This window comes from Sapajus apella, unplaced genomic scaffold, assembly GCF_009761245.1.
Source record: "Sapajus apella isolate SASKATOON/1434 unplaced genomic scaffold, GSC_monkey_1.0 scaffold77, whole genome shotgun sequence".
Taxonomy (NCBI): Eukaryota; Metazoa; Chordata; class Mammalia; order Primates; family Cebidae; genus Sapajus; species Sapajus apella.
Window position 1 is genome coordinate 3,660,525 of NW_022437017.1, and position 20,983 is coordinate 3,681,507.

General features: G+C 60.8%; 3 protein-coding genes across 6 annotated transcripts; all 3 read right to left on the bottom strand.

The window, feature by feature from the left end:
• Positions 1-186: 186 nt before the first annotated feature.
• On the bottom strand, positions 187-3,736 carry SNAPC2 (small nuclear RNA activating complex polypeptide 2). The gene is made up of 5 exons (XM_032251961.1): positions 2,879-3,736; positions 1,851-1,970; positions 1,622-1,690; positions 1,046-1,355; positions 187-949 (listed from the first exon to the last, which is right to left on the bottom strand). The coding sequence occupies exons 1-5, from the start codon at positions 3,059-3,061 to the stop codon at positions 630-632; spliced, it is 1,002 nt and encodes a 333-aa protein (XP_032107852.1). The 5' UTR covers positions 3,062-3,736; the 3' UTR covers positions 187-629.
• A 551-nt stretch (positions 3,737-4,287) lies between these two features.
• On the bottom strand, positions 4,288-8,154 carry TGFBR3L (transforming growth factor beta receptor 3 like). The gene is given in 6 exon segments (XM_032251963.1): positions 4,288-4,462; positions 5,757-6,177; positions 6,280-6,400; positions 6,910-7,221; positions 7,301-7,442; positions 7,444-8,154. Coding segments are annotated over 5 exon segments (948 nt in total). The 5' UTR covers positions 7,578-8,154; the 3' UTR covers positions 4,288-4,462; positions 5,757-5,938.
• Positions 8,155-9,357: 1,203 nt separating this feature from the next.
• On the bottom strand, positions 9,358-20,113 carry MAP2K7 (mitogen-activated protein kinase kinase 7). 4 transcript variants are annotated; one of them, XM_032251957.1, is made up of 12 exons: positions 19,830-20,113; positions 18,045-18,092; positions 13,786-13,927; positions 13,553-13,619; positions 13,308-13,421; positions 13,100-13,219; positions 12,849-12,956; positions 12,581-12,760; positions 12,411-12,491; positions 12,156-12,298; positions 11,534-11,579; positions 9,358-11,427 (listed from the first exon to the last, which is right to left on the bottom strand). In XM_032251957.1, exons 1-12 carry the CDS (start codon positions 19,951-19,953, stop codon positions 11,293-11,295), a joined length of 1,308 nt encoding a protein of 435 aa, XP_032107848.1. In that variant the 5' UTR covers positions 19,954-20,113; the 3' UTR covers positions 9,358-11,292. The 4 variants fall into 4 exon arrangements, with proteins under 4 accessions (XP_032107848.1, XP_032107850.1, XP_032107849.1 ...); XM_032251959.1 differs by lacking the exon at positions 18,045-18,092 and having other exon boundaries at positions 19,830-20,078; XM_032251958.1 differs by lacking the exon at positions 18,045-18,092 and having other exon boundaries at positions 13,786-13,942; positions 19,830-20,036.
• Between the last annotated feature and the right edge of the window lie 870 nt (positions 20,114-20,983).

Genomic DNA, 20,983 nt, shown 5'->3' on the forward strand with positions numbered 1-20,983 from the left:
CTGGCTCTCCTCTTCCCATTCATTTGTCACCTCCACAGTTGCCAAAGGGCTCCTCACCCCAGGCCTTATCAGACCAGATGGGATGGCAGCTCTCCTCCCTGATACTACCCCCAGCGCTGTAACCCCAAGCTCTGGCACTTTAGGGCCCCCACGCCCACCTTTAAGTCACAGGCAAAAGAGAAGGAAGCATATTGGTAAGAACTTTATTCATGGTCACAGAACACCCACAGGAGGGGAAGGACCTGCTGGCAGGGAATATCCGTGACTGGTCAGTTTCTGAAGAAGGTGAGATGCTTGTCCTGGGGTACAGGAAGGAGGGACATGTGCTTGGGGGTTTTTGGTATGCACTGCCAGCTATGGCCCCCCTGTAGAGAACAAGGCACAGCCTTGTCTGCCTGTCCTGGAGGTCAGGCAGCTTGTGAGTGGAGTCCCGTAACCCCCACCAAACCCTTGTACAATGGGGTTTTCCACTTCTGAGACCCCCAAAGTATGGGGTATCTGAGGCCCACCCCACAGCTGAGCACCATCACCTTCCCCCATGACGGGATCCTCAGAACGAGCCAGTGTCAGCTGAGCAGAACCAAGGCCCAGAGCAGGGGGCCTGGTGTGCCTGCTGCCCACCATGCCCCTCACCTAGCAGGGGTGGCCACCCGACCCAGAAGCTCCAGGGGCACCAGGAAGGGGTTCAGAGGGCAGATGCCAGCTGCTTGCCAGGGCGATTTCAGTTTGCTGCGCTCTGCCTTCTCAGGGGCTGGGCGGGTCTCCTCTGGTGCCTTGGAGGCAGCCCCGTCCCCCTCAGCCGCAGGGTCCAGGCTCCCTCCAGTGGGGCTGGGCTGGGGGGCTGTCAGGTGTAGGTATGTCTCCATCATATGTTCAACCAGGGCTGTGCAGGGCAGGAGAGGCAGCTCTTCTGGAAGTGACATGAGCAGGTCGAGGACCACAGCGGACTCTAGCGATGGATGGAGGAGAGGGATAAGGGGACACCCTTGCCTGCCACCAGGAACCCTGATCCCTCTGCCCCTGCCCCCTCTGTCATCCTTCTCACCAGCTGCTGAGAGCTCAGGCCCGCGGCCACTGCGGGAGAAAGAGGACAGGTACTTGTAGATCTTCTCAAAGTCCACAGTGAAGTCTTCAGTGGAAGGACCAGCCAAGGACTCAGGAGGTTTCTCAGGGGCAGGGCCAGAAGTGTCTGGGGCCGAGCTAGGTGCCTTGGGGGCGGAGCTAGGTGTCTCAGGGGTAGCGTCTTCCTGCCCTCCAGGGACGCTCAGGATTAGTGGCTTTCCATGGGCCTTCGTGGGCTTGGGGGGCCTGGAGTGTAGTAGGGTGATGGGTTCCGTGGCCGCGATGGTGAGCACCTGGCAGGCAGAGCAATCAGGTAGGAAGGGGAGCTGGGAAGTCCTCCGACCATCTACACATTCCCCCATCTTCCCTGCCACTGTAAGACAGACTGCTTAGACAGGAGATGGCCTCAGAGCCAGGGACACTGAGGATCCAGGTGTCCAGTGACTGATGGACGCCACAGAGCTGGCAACGGGAAGGGCCCTGGACCCAGGTTCACAAGATTTGGCTCATGTGACCCTGTCCTCCGGGATACCCTGACCTGCCTGGGGGATGGCTGTACCTGTGAGAAAGCCACTGCCAGGGCTTCCTCAAGTGGCCCTGTTATCTTCTCAGCCAGATCCGTCCAGACCTGAGTGAAGCCAGAGGTACAAGGTCAGCCCAGAGATCAGCCTGCAGGGATCCCCCAAGCCCTGCCCCTCCAGGGGATACCCTAACCAGTTTATCCCTGCAACTCCCACCTACCCCCCGGGGCTGGCCCTGGGCAGCCTCGTCCTGTTCATCTGCCTCACCTCTATGGGAGCTGGGGGCTGTGCCTCCTGGCGCCTTGGTCCCAGAAGGCCACCCGGATGCAGCTTCTGAATGGCCTCCCGGGCTACACGGCCCTTGAGCTGTTGGAGGAAGACCCGGATCTAGGAAGGACAGCAGAGGAGGGCGAATGAGGCTTTGTGAGCTCAGGGCTGCAGCACAAAAGCGAAAGCCCAGTGCCTTGCCTGCTCTGGGCCCAGCCACTGCGTCTTACCTCCTGCTAGTCCCAGTGACTGCCCAGGCCCCAGCCCCACCCAGAGTGTGACCAGCTTCCTAAGAAAGGTGTAAGCCCCAGGCCAGTTCCGGCTCCTCCCCGCAGCCAGGACTCAACCCTATGCTGACTACTACCCTACTCAACTCCCTTCTTTGTTCCCTCTGCACCATTCCCTGACTCTCACTTCAACCTTGTACCAGGTCCAACAACGTAAGTTGCTGCATCTTACCCCCAGTTCATTCCGCCCCTAAGTTTCGCTGTCGACCCACCCACGCCTTACTCCCGGGCTAGCCCTGCCTTGAAGGCTGGCGCTCATCCCGCCCACGCCCCGCCCACGCCTTACTCCCAAACGGGCTCTGCCCTTACGTCTTGTTCTCATCCCGCCCACGCCCCGCCCCAGCACTGTCCCGCCCCTCTGTCTCGCTTATGCCCCGCCCACATCTTACTCTAAAGCTCGCCACAACCTTAAGGCTTGCTATCACCCCGCCCCCGCCCCGCCCCCAAACTCACCCACCCACAGTCCAACCCTCAGCGGCACGCACGCCCAGCCCCCAGCATCGCCCCGCCCCTCCGCTTCACTTATACTCCGCCCCTTAGGCCTCGTTCTCTTCCCGCCCACGCACCGCCCAAACTCACCCACTGACGTCCCCCCCACCTCAGCCCCACGCCCCACGCCCCACCCCCGACCGCTTACATTCCTGGCCCCGCCCCGCTGGCGCCTGCTACAGCCTCTCCCACTCCCCGCCCCACCCTAGCCCCGCCTCCAGCTTCGCTCCGGTCCCCAGAACTGCATCTCACCTCAGCCTCGCTCCGTCCTCGCAGCTCCCGGGCCAGCTCAGCGGCCTCCGGCTCCGGCTGGCCCTGCCGCGCCTGCAAGAGTCGCACTAGCTGCCGCTTCTCACGAGCGCTCCAGGTCGCGGGGCCGGTCACCTCACCCAGATAGCGCGCCGGGGCCGCTCGCCGCCTGGGAGGTGGCTTCATGCCGATCACGAAGATGCAGGCGCTCTGAAGCGGCTTCCCCAGTGGGCGGAGCTACGGGGGCCGCCGAGGCCACAAAGCATCGCGCAGAGGCGAACGCACGTGGGGGCGTGGCTCCGCGTTTGTAGGGCCCCGGGACCCGCCCCAATGAAGGTGAAGGGGAAATTGGCACCAGAACTGGGGCGGGGCGAAGGAGACCCTCAGCCTGCACCTTATCTCATTAATGAAGTACAGACAACACCTTGGATCTCGTGCCTCCCTCTGATGCTGGACTAGCTCATGAAGTACTACTGTGTGCTTTGCTTCTCGCAGAGTAAAGGTCAAGTCGTGGTCAAGAGCCTGGGCTCTGGGATTAGACAGGCCTGGGGACTTTGGGCAAGTGATTTAGCCTTGCCGAGCCTCAGTTTCTTCCTCTGTAAACTAGGGCTGGTAGTCAGTCCCACTCTTGTCTATGAAGAGGAGAGTGAAGCTCAGGCAGGAGGGATTTAAGGAGCTTTAGACTAGACTGACAGTCTAAGAAGAGGGCAAAGTCCAGACCAGGAGACTGGAGCAGAAGCAGAAGGTCGAGGTTGAGCGAGGGCAGGGTCCAGGCGGGGCCGGTGGAGAGCGGAGAAGGCCTGGCTTGAAGAAGATCACAGGAGGCCGATGGGCAGGTGTCCGGGTAAGGAGAGGAGGGAATGGGGAGGGCTTATTTTAAAACTTAGGCTTGTGGGGTTGGGTGTCTCTTGCTTTTCTCTTTTTTTTTTTTTTTTTTTTTTAGACGGCGTTTTGCTCTTGTTGCCCAGGCTGGAGTGCAATGGCGCGATCTCTCGGCTCACTGCAACCTCCGCCTCCCAGGTTCAAGTGATTATCCTGCATCAGCCTCCGAATTAGCTGGGATTACAGGCACGCCCTGCTAAATTTTTGTGTTTTTTTAGTAGGGGTGGGGTTTCACCATGTCGGCCAGGCTGGTCCTGACCTCAAGTGATCCACCCATTTTGGCCTCCCAATGTGCTGGGATACAGGTGTGAGCCACAGCGCCCGGCCGGATGTCGCTTTCTGATTGAGACAAAACGCCCTTGAGGGTCCCATGGCCCTTGAGTGCACACGGGTATGTGGGCGTATGGCTCCCCGCCACAGGCTCCGCCCCTCTGTCAGGATTTCTCAGGAATCCCCCCAAGTCCTGCTCCCAGCTTTCTCCCCAAGCCTTCCCACCCGTTCTCCACCCCACACCTTGCGCACTCGCCAGAACTTAGTCTAGAGGTTTATTTTGAGCACAGGTGGGAGGAACAGGGGGAGGAGAGAAGCCCAGGGGTCGTGGCCCCATCGGGTCCGAGGTCCAGGGAGGTGGGTCCGGTCCTGTTGGTCTTGGTCTCGAAGCGGTAGCTGGGTGCATCACTGGGTCATGTTGGGGGCGCATCATCCCTGGGAGGGGAGGCTGAAGTTCAGCGATGGAGAAGACGCTACACGGGCCACCCCCTTCCCAGCAGACCACTGGCCTCTTCCATCAGTTTGTATGTCCGGTGAGAGTGGGGGCCAGGTCTGATTGCTGAGTTCTCCTCACCTACTGCCTCTCCTCACCTAATGCCCTTGGCTCGACCCAGAGTCCGCGCCAGCTGGGGGTGACCCACTGCCTGAGTTCGAATTCGAGTTCCACCCAGTGTTGTGACTTTTGACAAGTTATTTAATTCAGAGAATGCCTCATTTTTCTCCTACAATGGGGATTATAATAGTGTCCACCTGGAGGTTGTTAAGGGAATTCGGTTAGTTCATAGGCGTACCATCTACAACTGTGCTTGGGGGCCGGTGCGGTGGCTCACACCTGTAATCCCAGCACTTTGGGAGGCGAGTGGATCACCTGAGGTCGGGAGTTCGAGACCAGCCTGACCAACATGGAGACCACCAAACCCCGTCTCTACTAAAAATACAAAATAAGCCAGGCGTGGTGGCACATGCCTGTAATCCCATCTACTCGGGAGGCTGACGCAGGAGAATAACTTGAACCCGGGAGGCGGAGGTTGCAGTGAGCTGAGATCGCACCACTGCACTCTAGCCTGGGCAACAAGAGCAAAACTTAGTCTCCCAAAAAAAGAGGAGGCTGAGGCAGGCGGATCATGAGGTCAAGAGATCGAGACCATCCTGGCCAACATGGTGAAACCCCATCTCTACTAAAAATACAAAAATTGTGGCCGGGCGCGGTGGCTCAAGCCTGTAATCCCAGCACTTTGGGAGGCCGAGGCGGGTGGATCACAAGGTCAAGAGATCGAGACCATCCTGGTCAACATGGTGAAACGCCGTCTCTACTAAAAATACAAAAAACATTAGCTGGGCATGGTGGCGCGTGCCTGTAATCTCAGCTACTCAGGAGGCTGAGGCAGGAGAATTGCCTGAACCCAGGAGGCGGAGGTTGCGGTGAGCCGAGATCGCGCCATTGCACTCCAGCCTGGGTAACATGAGTGAAACTCCGTCTCAAAAACAAAAAAAAAAAAAAAAAAAAAAAAAAAATACAAAAATTAGCTGGCCTGTAATCCCAGCTACTTGGGAGGCTGAGGCAGGAGAATTGCTTGAACCTGAGAGGCAGAGGTTGCAGTGAGCCGAGATCGCGCCACTGCACTCCAAACTGGCGCCTGACAACAGAGCAAGACTCTGTCTCAAAAAAAAGGGGGGAGGGGACTGTCATCTCCTCCCTCCCCCCAGCTCCCCCCACCTCCATACCTACCTTCCTCTTTAGGGCCTCCTGGAATGGGGGCCGCTGGGCGAGGCTCTCGTGGGCGCGCCGGGGGCTAGGGGCGCTGTAAGGGAGAGGCGGGCTGCAGAAGCGCTGCCGCGCGCCAGGCCAGACTAAGGGCGACCCCTGGGTGCTGCTGCGGACTTCGCAGAGGCAGGTCTGGCTAAGGCTGATCAGGCCCTGCACGAGGGATCGCGGCCGCCCCCTGTCTCGACGCACCGGAATAGGCTGCGGGCATGGCGGAGGTCTGTACCTGAGTGCGCGCAGACGAGGCCCAGCCCGGCGGCCAGCGCGGCGCCCAACACAAAGGCTGCCAACACAAGTGCCACCACCGGCGCGGGCTCCAGGGCCGCGGGGGCCGGTGCGGGAGGTTCAGGGCGCACGGGGCGGCCAGGGATGATCTTGGGCGGCCCTGTGGGAAGTGCCACGCTGAGATTGGGTCCAGGATCCAGGTGTCCTTCCCACCCCGCACTGCCGCCCCACCGTCCCCTGCGGAGGAGGACTGCGTGCTCACTGGGGGGCGGCCGCGGCACGGTGACCACGATAGGCTGCGTCAGCGTATGCAGGTGGGGGCCGTAGGCAGCCAGGCTCTCGACGCTGCCACCGCCGGCGCACGCCTCGTCCTGAGGCAGACACTGGGGGAGAGGGAGGTGGGGAACAACCGGCGACATCAGGGCCCCGGGATCTTGGCTCTTGTCCCTAGTGCCCCCGAGAGAGACCTGAGTCCAGCTCTCCACCACAGCCAGGATGGAACCCCTGGAAATCCGGCTGCTTAGAGGTCCCTGCGCCCAGTGGCTATGCATACAAGTGGCTAGCAACCCAGCCCCACAAGATCACATGGTCTGTCTCTCCCACGACCTAGCATGTGAGACCCAACCCCAGGTTCCCAGAAATGTGTCCCCTTAGTGGCTTTCTGCATCCAGCCCCCAGCTCTGAAGGATCCCAGAGCCGTCCATGAGGGAACTCAGTGCCCACACTGTCCCCAGAGAAACTGTTGACAGAGATGGGCCACTATGCCCAACCCCTCCACCCCCACCCCCAGATTCTCAGACCCGGAGGGTATCCTCTCTCCACCACCAAACTGGCTTGTGCCCAGCTCCCGAGGGGCCCCGGCACCCAGATTCCAGGCTCTGCGCCTGCGCACCCGCAATGGCGGCGGGGGAGTCAGGGGTGCAGGTGTCCGGCGGACTCTCCGGAGGCGGCGGCAGCGGCTCAGCTGGCAGTGCAGGAACTGCACTGAGGCGTTGAAGACTGGGCGCAGGCGGAAGCTGAAGCGCACAGGGCGGGTGGAACCCGGGCTCGGCGGTGGCGGTGGCGGAAAGGCGACCGAGGCGTCGGCGGGGCAGCCCTCGCGAAGCAGCGCCAGGGCCGGCCCCGGGGCCGGGCGTGAGGACGGCGTCACTGAGCAGCGGTGCAGAGCCAGGCCCCAGCGCTGGGAGGGACGGGCCAATGTCGCCTGGGGGACGAAGGCGCCATCAGAGATCGCCCGTCCCCACCGTCCCCATCCGCCCCTGGTGTCCACGGTTGGTAACCACCTGCACGAACACGCGGCTGTCGGCCGGGACCTCGAGCGGCCCCGCGCGGCGAGGGAAGACATCCTCTGTGTCGGACAGCTTCAGACTGAAGAGGGGTCTGCGCAGCCAGGGGCCGGGCGCCGCGGGGAACTGGGGCGCTGGCAGGGGTAAATGGCGGCCCAGAGGAGAGAGAACGTGCGCTGCCCTTTAGGCCTCTGGGAAAAGTGTCCCGACCACCTCGCCCCCGCCGCCGCCGCCTTTGGAAAAGGGATATGGTTGCGGCAGCGGATTCACCCATGTTGGGCTCTGCCCCACGTTACCCCTGACGGTAATGCGCCCCCTGCCGACCCCAGCGACCCGCACAGCCCAGCAGCTGAGCAGGGTGCAAAGCCGTGCACCCCTAGAGAAGCCTCGGAAGTTGGCAAGGGCCTCCCTGGGGCGGAAGAGAAACAGTGAGGAGCACCAGATGGGGGGATCAGGCTGAGTGAAATGAGAGGCCCCCCACCTTCCCCTTGGCTGCTCTCGGGGACATAGCAGGACCTGCGACTCCCCTTTCTAAGGGTATATAGGTGCTGTCACCAACAGGGAAGGGGAGTGAAGAGGATACCCTCCCTAGAGGCTCTCACAGGCACAGCCAAAGCCCAGCTAAGCCACCAAGATTGGGACTCCAACTTGTCCAGGCTGAGGGTAGTCATGGGGTCCCCTCTTCTCTCCGTGACCCTAAACACACACTGATGTCTGTCTTCAGGAGGTGCTGAGCAGGGTTCTGGTAAAATGGATAATCTCCAAACACAAAAGATCACCTGTACATCACATCCGTTTTTTTTTTTTTTTTTCCCCCCACTCTGAGACAGGGTCTACCTCTGTCCCCCAGGCTGGAGTGCAGTGGTGCAAATACTGCTCACTGCAGTCCTCCAACTCCTGGGCTCCAGCGATCCTCCAACTTCAGCCTCTCGAGTAGCTGTGACCATAGACGCCACCACAGCCATATGGAGTCTATGTTGCCCAGGCTGGTCTGCAACTCCTGGCTTCTCTAAGTGCTAGGATTATAGGCATAACCCCCCGCCTCCATCCCCACTCCCCCCCACCCCAACTCCTGAAGAGCACCTGGCTAGGCTGGCCGCTTCCCACAACCTTGGCCCTCTCTGTGACTGCAGGGAACTTTGCTGAAGTGGGGATGTGAGCCATCCTTGGGATGGGGAGACAGAGGAAGATCCCACCCCACTCCCCTGCCCCCCACCCCCAGGGGGAGGAGGACCAGAGGTCTAGTTGAAAGAGGGTAACGATGGTGGGCACGGTGGCTCACATCTGTAAGCTCGCACTTTAGGTTAAGGCAGGCAGATGGCCTGAAGTCAGGAGTTCCAGACCAGTCTGGCCAATATGGGGAAATGCCATCTCTACTAAAAATACAAAAATTAGCCGGGTGTGCTAACACATGCCTGTAGTCCCACCTACTCAAGAGGTTAAGGCAGGAGAATCACTTGAACATGGGAGGTGGAGGTTGCAGTGAGCAGAGATCATGCGCCACTGCACTCCAGCCTGGGAGACAGAGCAAAATTCCATCTCAAAAAAAAGATAGTGACACAGAGCTAGGAGCATGACAGACCCATCACCTCCCTGCCCATACATACCAGGTGGCCCGCTGGGCACAGTGGTGATCCCCGGGAGTAGGGCCAGCAGCAGCAGCACGGTGCCCAGCATGCTGACTGGCTGAGGTTGGAGTGTTTGGGGCCAGAGCAGACGCACCAGCTGGGCTGCACCAAGGCCCTGAACGTGGGCAGGTGGCCGTCCTTGGCCAGGAAGGAGGCAGGGAGCGGGGGTGGCGCAGACTAAGGGCTGACACCAGAGCCAATGACCAAGGCCTGGGGGGATTAAGGGATCCTCCGCTGCCCGACCTGGGAATAATGGGGGCAGGGGTGTCCCTATGTTGGCTGCTTGATACCTCGCACCCAGCTCCCAAACCTGCCTCAGTCTCCCCTCAATGCAAAGGCCTCATCCACTAGAATGCCCCCCCCCCACACACACACACACCACCCCCTTTCCACCTCGCCCTGCCAGACCCACAACACACCACAGACTGTGGAAGAAAAGGGAGGGGTTTATTCTCAAGCGCCTAAGGGTTTACAAACGAGGGCATTTTGTTTTAAAAAGGGGCAGGGCAACACTAGCAGCCTGAGGAGTCCGCTGGCTGGTAGTCCGCTGGCTGGTGGGCTGGCCTGAGCCGCCCCCAGGCCTCTGCCCACCCGGTCTGCCTGATCCAGAGGGATGGCTGGTGACAAGGGGGGAGGTCTTGGGAGAGAGGCAGGGAAGCAGGACACTCCCCCAGGGCTCCCCAGTTAACACTGAAGCGGGTGAGGGTGGGCGGACACACACTCAGGAAACAGAAAATAAAGTTAAATAAAACCAGGCAGCCTGGTCTTGGGCCTGTTCGGGCCCTGGGACCAGCCATGCGACCTTCCAGCAATCCCCAGAGGCCCCCACAGCTGGACCCAGGGGAGGAGGAAAGGGCCAGGCATATTGGCACTGCCCTCACCCCCCCCTCCCCCAGCCAGCAGACCCCCACCCCTGACACAGAGGCCAACAGGCCAGAGAAGGTGGCCTTGCCCCTGGGAGCAGAGAAACCATGACGTCTATGACTTTAAACATGCGGCATTTTGTGAATATCGTAACAGGAGTCAACAGGCTAGGTGAGAGGAGAGCAATGACGCCTGTGCGGCCTCTGCCAGGGCCAGCCAGCTTCCACGCCTTTTGTGTTGTTATTTTGTGGTTTTACGGGGTTTTTTTTTTCTTGTCCACTTGATTTGCATGCAACACCCACAAAAACAAAATACCCCCTCCTGCTCTGGCCACCCCAGCGGGCTCCAGGGGCACCCTGGCCTGGGCCCCCAGTGCACACCCGATTTTTCCCAGTCCCGGGTCTCATCGGAGGCTGGGCCAGGTGTGCGTGAGTAGAGGGACAGCCAGGGGCATGACGGAGGGTGATGGCCTCACACCCCACCCTCAGCCCAGCCCCTGCCGGGGCCTGTCACCCGTCCTCGAACCCCCACATCCACTCTCTGCCCTCGATCCCTGACTCCTTCCAGACCCCTCCCTTGGCCCATGGCCCTGCTCTGTCACCAAGTCCCTCTGGTCACCTGCTCTGCCCCAAGCCCACCTTCCCTGAAGGCCATCTTGTGTGGCCAGGGCCCCGCAGACCCCACTGCACCCCGAGGTCTTCACCCCCAAGCTGTGGCCCCAGAGCAGCAGCCCCAGCCCCCCAGTGCCCGACGGAGGTTGGGGGCCCCACCACAAGCAGCTAAACGTGACTTTGGTAAAAGTTTCTGAAGGTACCGACAAACCCCTTGAAAACAAGCTCTCCTCCACCCCCACCCCAAACACCCCACCAAGTACAATAAAATACAATAAACTCCAAAAAGGACCCCCTGAGATCAAAGAGAAAAAGAGAGTGCAGCCCTGTCCAGCCGCAGTCCAAATGCCCACACCGCCTTTCTGGGGGCCACTGACTCATTGCTCCATGGGAGACCTAGGCAGACCCAGGGGTCCCGTCGGGAGGGGACTGGGCCCAAGCTCAGGCCAGAAGAGAGACAGAGGCAGGAAGGGTGACGGGAGAGCCAGACAGGGACAGAGAGGTAGAGCAGGGGACAGAGGGCAACAGAGGGGGAATGGGCGTGTGAGGGTGGTGGAGGGCATGGCACGCTGGGAGTTTGGTGGCTGCAGGACTTGGGGGCTCTCTCCTGGCCCCTGGGGGCCGCCGTGGCCCAGAGGCTGCAGCTGAATGCACAGCGACTCTGCTCGCGGCCTGCTGTCTTCCGTTCACAGTGTCTGTCGGGGGACGCACGTGGCCGGCTGACCCCAGGGCGGGAAGCGGATGGGCACCCCCCACTCTCTGTCCTCAGCCCTCAGTGGCCGTCCAGGTCCCAGGTCTCCCCTCGAGGGCAGCTGGGTGGCCGGGTGGGGAAGGGGGCCTTTGGCCATGCCCCTGGCCCCCTGTGGGGCTGGCCGATGCCACACGGCTACCTGAAGAAGGGCAGGTGCGGCTGGCTCAGGACGCTGCTAGTCCGCGGTGACTCAGTCTTCGCCATGACATCCTTGAACCAGGACGCCACGTCCACCTCCAGCGTCTCATAGCGCTTGATGAAGCTGTGTTCCTGTGGGCCCGATGTGGTGGGGCTTAGGACGGGGGTCTTCCCTCCTGGCCTCAAGCCTCCAAGGGACAGGGATGGGACTGGGACTGGGAGGGCCACAGGTACTCACAAGTAGCTTATTATACTTTGGTCTCTTCCTGTGATCTTTAGTAAGGCTACAGGAAGAAAAAACAGATGTGAGAGCTAGGGAGGAGGGGATGGTGGGCAACACCCCCCCCACCGTGCCTATGCTCAGGTCCTCCCTGAAGAGCCAGGGGTCCCCAAGATCTGTGTGGGGAAGGAGCTGCAGATGTCCTCAGGACCCCTGCTGACAGCTGGGAGCAACTGTGTGTTTCTGAGCCTTGTGGCCTAGGTCAGGTGGCAAGGGCCTGGCTTGGGGAGCCAGAACTGGCTGAGGTCCCCTAGAGAGGCAGGTGGGGCTCCCCTGAGAAAAGCAGACATGGAGCTCCTGCACTTGTAGCTGTGCTTAAAGAAGGGTGCTCATGACTTCCCAAGGCCACCCTGCCAAACAAATGCCACAGGGCTGGCTGTCCCCTTGGGCCAGCTCCAAACTCAACTCGGGGCTCCCTGGGCACCAGCACCAGCTCCTGTCTGGAGCTGCCAGCCATGAGCCTGCCCGCAGCCGCACCCACTCCATCCCAGTGTGGGGCCTCCATTCCCCTCCCGCCCTGGCCTCCCCAGCTGCCCAGGGCGGCGGGCTGCCCCTGACCTCCCAGAGGGGAGATCCTCACCAGTCTTTGACGAAGGACTGAAAGTCCCCTGAGAAGCCCATGTGTCCAGGCAGAAGCGGGGGCTCCTCCTGCAGGACTTTGGTGAGGACCTCAAAGTCCGTCTTGCAGTTCTTGTAGGGAAACTGTCCCGTTGCCAGCTCCACCTGTGAGGGAGACGGGCAAGGCTGGACCAGCTGGGACAGGTTTGTGTTCTCCCTCTGAATCCCACAGAAGCCGTCGTCCCTGGCTGGAGGCAGGGGCAGAGCACTAACTCACCAATGAGATGCCCAGGCTCCACACGTCCGCCCGGATGTCATAGTCCGGCTTGGTGGGGTCTGGGGGGTCAATGCGCTCAGGCTGCAAGGGGAGGAGGGGACGATGTACCTCCAAGGCTGGGGCCGGCCTCCCAGCACCCACCCCTCCCCTGCTGGAGGGCCCCCACTCACAGCCATGTAGGCAGCACAGCCTGCGCTCCGAGTCTTGGCTTTGGAGTCCACCAGGCGGCCGCTGATGCCGAAGTCGCAGAGCTTGATCTGACCCCGCTCATCCAGCAGGATGTTGGAGGGCTTGACGTCGCGGTGGATGACACCGTGCTTCTCCTTCAGGTAGAACAGCGCCTTCACAATCTGCAGGTGAGCAGGGGAGGGGGTGTGTGACGGGCGGGGGCACGGTCCAAGGCCACCCGCCCAGCACATGCCCCGCCTGGCTGCTCACCGCCACTGTCATCTTGCCCAGGATGCGCTCGGGGATGGGGCCCTGCATCCGCTTCTTGAGCTTCTCAGCACAGGTGCCCATGAGCTCCATGGCAATGAAGACGTCTGTCTGCAGGAAGGGGGCACGCAGGGGAGCTGTGTCTTCCAGCCCTCCCCCCAGAAGCTCTGCTCCCAGGGAAGGGACAACGGGTGAGAGAGGTGGAGACCCTGCACGTGGGGGGCAGGGGGCGCCTGGCATGGCAGGGAACTCACGTTGGTGATGAAGGTGCCGAAGCACTGCACGATGTAGGGGCAGTCATGGCTCTTGAGCACCACGTCCAGGTCCATGAGGATGCGCTTGTTCTCCTCCTTGTTCCCCGAGCGCCGCATTTGCTACAAGGGCAGGGACAGGAGGAATGGGAGGGAGCCTTAGCACCAGCCCGGTACACAGGGCCCGGCCCGGGTGGCCGCCAAGGCTCACCTTGACGGCAATGACATGGCCCGTCTTCCGGAAGCGCATCTTCCACACCTGGCCACAGGTGCCGCTGCCCATCTCGCCCAAGTTCTCCAGGTCATTGATTTCTGCCTGGTATCGCTGGGAGGAGAGGGAGAGGTGGAGGATCCCCGGGGCCTCTGCCACCACCCCCCTGCCCCCCACCGGTACCCTCAGGATGGGCCCTGCCTGGCTGGGCCTCCTCCCTCCCACCGCCTCAGTGAAGGTGGTACCTGGCCTCCGATGGTCAGGTAGCCCGTCTGCTTCATGATCTCCTGCAGCTTCTGGTCAATCTCAATGCTAGGGACACAGAGCGGGTGCTGGTGGAGACAGGTCCTGACCAACCTAAGGCCACCCCAGACCCCCACACTGGGGTTCCCACCAGTTTAACCATCCTCCTCCCAGGGCTGGCATGGTAGCCCCCTCAACACTGCTGCCCATCCACCCTGTGGGGCCCCTGGCTCACCTCTCCATGCTGCGGGGCGTGAACAGGGTTGACGGGAGCCCCAACATGTGGCGGGGCCGGGCGGGGGGCATGGGGTGCTGCGGGGAGCTCTCAGAGGATGGCGAGCGGCTGCCCCCATCGTTGGCCAGCGGGAGCTGCAGGGCTGGGGGGGTGAGACCAGTGGCGGGGAAGGGGGGTCAGCATCCAGCTGGTCTCAGCTCCACATCTGGCACTCCAGGGAGGGGTCAGGACCCTCAGCTTCACCTACAGCACTTCCCCAGCTAGCCCGGCACAGCCCCCTGCCCTGCAGGGCTGAAGCTGGGGTCTCCCTCCCACCCCAGACTGTCCTCAGAGTCCCTTCTCTCATCCCCTGACCATGAAGGAGGCTGGCAGGGAGAGGGGGCCCAAGTCTACGCTGACAGAGAACTGAGACGGGAACCTGGGGTGTCCCTTGGGTGGGCGGCCTCCTTGGCGGGTGTGTCCACTTCCTCCCACTTCTGCCCAGGAAGCAGGCCCAGGGCCACAGTGCCCACAGGCTGGATAGGCGAGGGCGGAGTGCCTGCCGGGGCTGGCCCAAGCTATGGCCCTGCTGGTAGCAGTGAACGTGGCACCCAAACAAGAGTGAGGGGGGCCACCCTGAGGAGGCAGTGGGCACGAGACTCAGGCTTCAGGCTGCCTTGCCCCACATTCTGCTCCGGGGTCGGGGAAGGCCCCCTTGGGCCTGTGGGCTGGCCTGCAGAGCTGGGACCCATGGGGGCAGAACAGAACCTCAGGGGGCCTGCATCCTTTGGGAGGGGAACTTGGGGGCACAGCTCCTGCAGGGGCTGGCAGGACGAGGTAGGGGCAATGCTGGACCAGGCGGGGGTCGGCTCATCCAGCAGCCTGCATGCGGGCAGCTTGGGCATGCTACAGCAGGTGGGCAGGCGGCAGGCAGGCAGCGGGCACCCCGGGGCAGGAAGGCAGTATTAGGGGTGGGAGGGCAGGAGACAGACAGAGAGGAGCCAAGACTTGGCCCAGGTGCCCAGAGGAGGCGCTGCAGAGACAGGCCAGAGAGGGGCCTGGGACAGGAGGGCAGCTTCCTGGAGGAGCAAGGGGTCTCCCTGGCTAGGCTGGCAACCGGGTACAGTAACAGAGGCCAGGAGGCTCATGTGGCTTCCAGAGGAGCCAGTCCTGACACCTCACACCCTAGAGGCCCTGGAAACGGCTACAAACGCCTCCCAAGGCACTGCTCCCACAGAGGCTGGGGCCTGCCATCCTGCCAAAGCCCTCTGAGGACACCCCTCTCCCTCTCTCCTCCTCTCTTCCTCCTGCCTCGTCTGCCTTTTCTCTCCACAGTTCTGCGGGCTCCTGGTCTAACTCAGACAAACTCACCCCACGCCAGCAGCTGGGCTCCGTCCCTCTGCTGTGGGCCTGGGACCCTGATCTCTTGCAGCAGGAGAGGCAGGAAGACCCTGACCTCAGTCCCAATGTGGGAGGTCCAGCACTGCCCCTACCTGGTCCCGCCAGCTCTTGCAGCAGCAGTGCCCCTTAGCTCCCCTCCCAGAGGACCACACAGGGGCCAGGGAAGGGCTCTGGGGACCCAGGACACAGCCAGGCCCAGCATTCAGGACTGGCCTAGAGCCTCGCCTCCCATGCCCCTCCCACCGTCCTGGCCACTGCAGCCTTGGCACCGCCACATCGGCACCCCCTGTGCTTTTTTTTTTTTTTTTTGAGGTAGGTCCTTGCTCTGTTTCCCAAGCTGGGGTGCAGTGGTGTGACCTCATCTCACTATAACCTCCACCTCCTGGTTCGAGTCATGCTCCTGCCTCAGCCTCCTGAGTATCTGGGATTACAGGCGCCCAACACCATGCCCAGCTTGTATTTTTAGAAGAGATGGGGTCTTGCTGTGTTGGCTAGGTTTCTCCACCTGCCTCTTCAGGTCCCTGGCACCTCTGCTTTACCCATGGCCTGAGCCACAGCCCTGATCCCTCTCTGGCTCCTGAGGGCCTGTGCTCCCCGCAAACCCAGTCCCCAACCCCTCTGCACCTGGCGTCTCTTCAGACACTGCCTGGTTCCCACCCTCAGAGATTATCCGAGTCCTGCTCCCGCCCCACACCATCGGCTCTCATGGGGTAAGGACCACATCCCTGGAGAAGTCCTGTGGGTCCCCTCCCTGGCGCAGGCCACCAGGCCTTCTGAGGGTGGCCCCAGAGCCCAGGGAGGAGGCTGCCGGCCCACAGACTAGCGCACAGGAGAATGTAGGTAGGGGAGGGCTCGGGTCAGCGTGGGAGGAAGGAAGTATACAAAGGACCTGAGAACAGAGGCCACAGAGGTGGTGACAGCCACATGGCGGCTTAGGAGGGTGGAGTGAGAGCAAGAGGGTGAGGATGAGAGAGAGAGAGAATGGATGAGAGACAGCGAGAGGCTAGAGGGCACGCATCTGCCAACATGAGCCACAAGTGTGCAGGCTGCCACATCAACATGCATGCACACATCGTGCAAATGCACACACCCACAACACACACGTGGGGTGCCATGGCTCCAACACCCATGCAGCCAGGACACAGTCCCCTTGCCCACTGGGGACACACACACACACACACACACACACACACAGACACAGACACACACAGACTCACAACCACACACAGAGCCGGACATCCCATCTAGCCTCTCTTCCAACACAGGTGTGCAAGCTCAGGGCCCCAGCAGGGCTGTCTTCTCTCCCCTCACCTCCTTCAAGATGGGTTTAAAAAAAAAATTTTTTTTTTGAGATGGACGCTCACTCTGTCACCCAGGCTGGAGCGCAATGTGTGATCTCGGCTCACTACAATTTTTGCCTCCTGGACTCAAGTGATTCTCCTGCCTCAGCCTTCTGAGTAGCTGGGATTACAAGTGCATGCCACCATGCCTGGCTAATTTTTGTATTTTTAGTTGAAATACAAAATTAGTAGAAACAGGGTTTCACCATGGTCAGGCTGGTACCGAGCTCCTGACCTCATGATTCGCCTGCCTCAGCCTCCCAAAGGGCTAAGATTACAGGAGTGAGCCACTTCACGCAGCACTTTTTTTTTTTTTTGAGATGGAGTGTTGCTCTGTCACCCAGGTTGGAGTGCAGTAGTGTAATCTTGGCTCACTGCAACCTCTACCTCCTGGGTTCAAGAGACTCTTGTGTCTCAGCTTCTCTAGTAGCCGGGATTACAGGTGTCTGCCACCACACCTGGCTAATCTCTTGTATTTTTATGGAACAGGGTTTCACCATGTTGGCCAGTCTGGTCTCGAATTCCTGACCTCAAGTGATCCACCCTCCTTGGCCTCCCAAAGTGCTGAAATTACAGGCATGAGCCACTGCACCTGGCCTGTTTTTTAAAATTTTTGAGACAGGATCTGGCTCTGTCACCTAGGCTGGGGTGCAGTGGTGTGATAATGGCGCACTGTATCTTCAACCTAGTGGGCTCAGGTGATCCTCCTGCCTCAGCCTCCCAAGTAGCTGGGATTATAGGTGTGCACCACCATAACTGACAAATTAAAAAAATTTTTTGCAGTCGTCCTAAAAAATCTAAAAAAATAAAAATAAAATTTTTTTTTAGTAGAGACGAGATCTTGCTATGTTGCCTAGGCTGATCCTGAACTCCTAGGCGCAAGTGATCCTCCTGTCTTGCCCTCCTGGAGTGCTGGGATTACAGGTGTGAGCCACTGTGCCTGGCCTCCCCAGAGGCTTTGTTCAAAATCCCACCTTCTCCAGAGGTTCCCCCGAGACTGGTCCCATGCAGGGCCACTCACCCAGCTAGAATGTTCTCTCTAGTGGGAATGTGCTCCCTGTCCAGTGGGCCCCCCTACTGCAGCCCCCACTACAGAGGAGAGGGGCTTCGTCTGTTCTATTCACCGCTGTGTCCCTGGCGCCCAGGGCAGGAGTGGCACCCAGGAGGGTGCTATGTGTTCATGTCGTTGTTGAGAGAGATCCACAGGCACAGGCCACCCACCAGGCCCAACTTTCTCTTTCTCTCAGTTACATACACACAGGCATGCACCCGCCTCCCAGTCAGTGGGGAGCCCACATCCCCCTCCAGGGAGTTCAAAGTGGAGCCGAGAGAAAGGGACGGGGGAAGGGTGGAGGACACAGAGGAGGCCGGGCTGGGCTGACTGCTGCTCGAGTAGAATAAGAGAGAAAGTGAGAGTGAGGGTAGGGGACATGGGGAGACACACAGAGCACGGGGGCTGGGGGACAGCATTCTGCGGCTGGGGGAGCGGTTAGGTCAATGGTGCAGATGTCCAAGCAGCGATGATAAAAAGGCTGGTACCTGCTCGTTGGGACGGGGCAGGAGCAGGGCTTAGAGTGATCACAATAACTGGATGGGGAAAAGGAAGAAAAAAAACAACACCACGATAAATCACAACAGAAACGACCAATTCGTCCAAAAGAAAAGAAATCAAATCATAAACGAGGAGGAGCGGGAGGCACCAAACTGCAGAGATGGCTGGGAACCGACAGAGATGGGGAGGACGGGGAGGATGGGATGGAGCTGACACAGACACAGACGCCTGGAGGGGACTCCTCGGTGGCCTGCCTGCCAAGGGCCTCCTAGCTCTGCATGGAAACGGCCACCCCGAAGGCACCCGGGGCCCTAGACCCAACCCTGCCTCATCTACTCAGGGGCCAGGTAGGGCAGCGCCCAGGGGCTAGCAGGGATCTCCCTTGTCTTGTGAGGGCTTCTTGTCCCAGGCAGTGTTCAACACCAGAATCTCCACCTCCATGATTTATCTGGGCCCCCAAGAGACTCCCCAAGGAGGATCCCATGCTGACTCAGGTCAGGAGAGGGAGGGACAGGAGGGTGTCAGGCTGTGAAGGTCAGGCTGGGTGACCAGGGAATGGGTGGGATGCCCAGATTCAGGGGGTACCTTCTTCCCCTATCATAATGACTCCATAGAGAGCTACATAAACTACAAAGGTCATATTGGATGAGACATGAGAGCATTTCACTGGGTCAAGACAGACACAAAAAGGATCATGGGTCAGGGGTGGCTTTCACAGGGTTTGAAAATCTGATTCTCTCCAGCCCAGATAATTCAGAGACCAGGCTCTTGGGGAAAAAGCTGGGAGACTAGACATGGTCAGTGTTCCCAGGTCAGGTGCATGTGGAGTGGGAGGTACTGATCTAGGAAGATAAGACGTCAGGGAGGTAGGTCCCAATTTGGTGGGATTCATCAGAAAACAGGTGGATAGATGTCTGCTGCGGGGTGGGGAGCAGGCCTAGATAAAGTCATATTGGCCTCAGGTGTTCCCAAATCAGGTAAGTGTGAAGGAAAGGAAGCCATCATTTGAGCCCAGGTGACAAAGTTGCTGTGATGGCTGGGGGGTCGATATGCATTTCTGGAGAGGTCAGACACACGCTCACCAAAATGGTGGCAGTGAAACTGTTAACAGGGGTTTGAGGGGGCCGGGTATACGTGGGAGGAGGTCTGCTGAGCCAAAGTTATTGTCACTAGGGGGAAGAAGGGACCCCGTCCCACCCCCCCCCCCCCCCCCCCAGACAAGGTCACAGGGAGAGCGAGAGGGAAAATCCTCGGGTCAGAAGAGATGGGGAGAGGCTCTATGTGGTCAAGTGACCTCAGGTGTCCCCAGGGCAGGCGTGCGCCTGTGCGTGGATCGTCCGCTACAAGGGCTGACAAACTCCTAGGCCGGGGTGGGGCGCGCTGGGCAGTCCCTGAGATGACGGGAGTGGTAACATCGGGTCAAAAGGGACGTGTCTGTGTTTTAGGGGCCACCTGGATGTGATCACGGACGCGTGGAGTCCGGGGAGCCCGACCCAAAGGATGACGGCGATGGGGGCGGGTCATCAGCGGGGGGCCTCGCCTGGGTCCGGGAACTGGGCTCCCAGGCCCTGAGGGTGCGAATTCCCCGGAGCTCGCCGGCCCTACGCCCCCCGGATCACCGTGACTCTCGCCCCGCGAGCCCACAACGGGGGGGACGGAGAAGAGGAGCGCGAGCGCCCCGGAAGCGGGGGCGGGGCCTGGCGGCGGGGGCGGGGCCTCCCGCGGCGCGCGCCCCGCCCCGCCTGCCCCCTCCCCCACGGCGCCGTGCTTACTGGGCCTGGGCCGCTGTGGGCTGATATCCAGGTTGAGGTCGATCCTCCGCCGGGCCTCCCGGTTCTCTTGCTTCAGCTTTGCTTCCAGGCGGGACAGCTTCTGCTCCAGGGAGGACGCCGCCATCTTCCCCGCCGCCACCGCCGCCGCTCACCGCCCGGCCGCCCGTCAGTCCGGCAGACAAACACCGCACTGCGCCTGCGTCTAGATGACCCCGCCGAGCCGCCGTCTCGCCCCACATGGCGCATGCCCGCGGCGCGCACCCGCCCTTCCCCAGCTGCGAGCCTCCGCGCGTGCGTGCTTCGGCTCAGCCCGAAGGATGACGCCACCTAGAGCTCGAGGCAGGCAACGTGCAACCCCCGCTTGTCGCCACCATCGTGGTGCGCATGCGCCAATTCCCGAGCGCTCCGGAGAGAGGCAAGGAAACCCATCATTCTAGTGAGGGCAGTGGGCGGGGGAAGCGGCGCGCATGCGTACGGAGGGGAACCCGTGTTCGCGCGCGTGGTTTCTGTGCATGCGCGTTCCTGGAACCTGTTTCTGAAGTAGCGGTCTACACCTGGTCTCCCCGGCGGTGCAGCCTCAGCCGCCTCCTCGCTCTTCTAGTCGGCTTGGGCGTCCTTTCAGAATGCCTTCCTCACGAATGGTGCTTTGTTGGGATTCCTCCTGTGTTTAATTGCCTCCTAGCCTCCCGCTGGCAGCGGGGTTCCGGCTCCTCAGTGTAATTAGGCTCCGTCCGGAGCCCTTTCCCTTCTTGCCGGTCCCACCAGGCTCAGAGTTGGCTAAAGCCAGGCAGGAGGGGACGGCCGTGGGAACCCGTGGCATGACCGCTGACCTCGGCGACGGGGCCAAGGTCAAGGCCAGACTTCTTGGCCTCACTCATATGGAACCTCAAGTCTCCCCCTTTATCGCTCTCACACCTGAAACGTGAGCCCAGCGCCTGGACGTGCAGAATTCCTATCCTATCTGAGGACGGGCCCTCGGGTTAGGTGCTCGGTGCCTGGGCCCCCAGCAGCCTAAACCACTCCTTTAAGTGGTCTGAGGGGTGCTGGGGAAATGTCCCATCTGGAACGCAGGGTTCCCCCAAGAGCAGCTTGTCTCTGCCCTTAGATGACAGAAAATTTCCGATTTTGCAGACATCTGGGAGGTGGCCAGGACC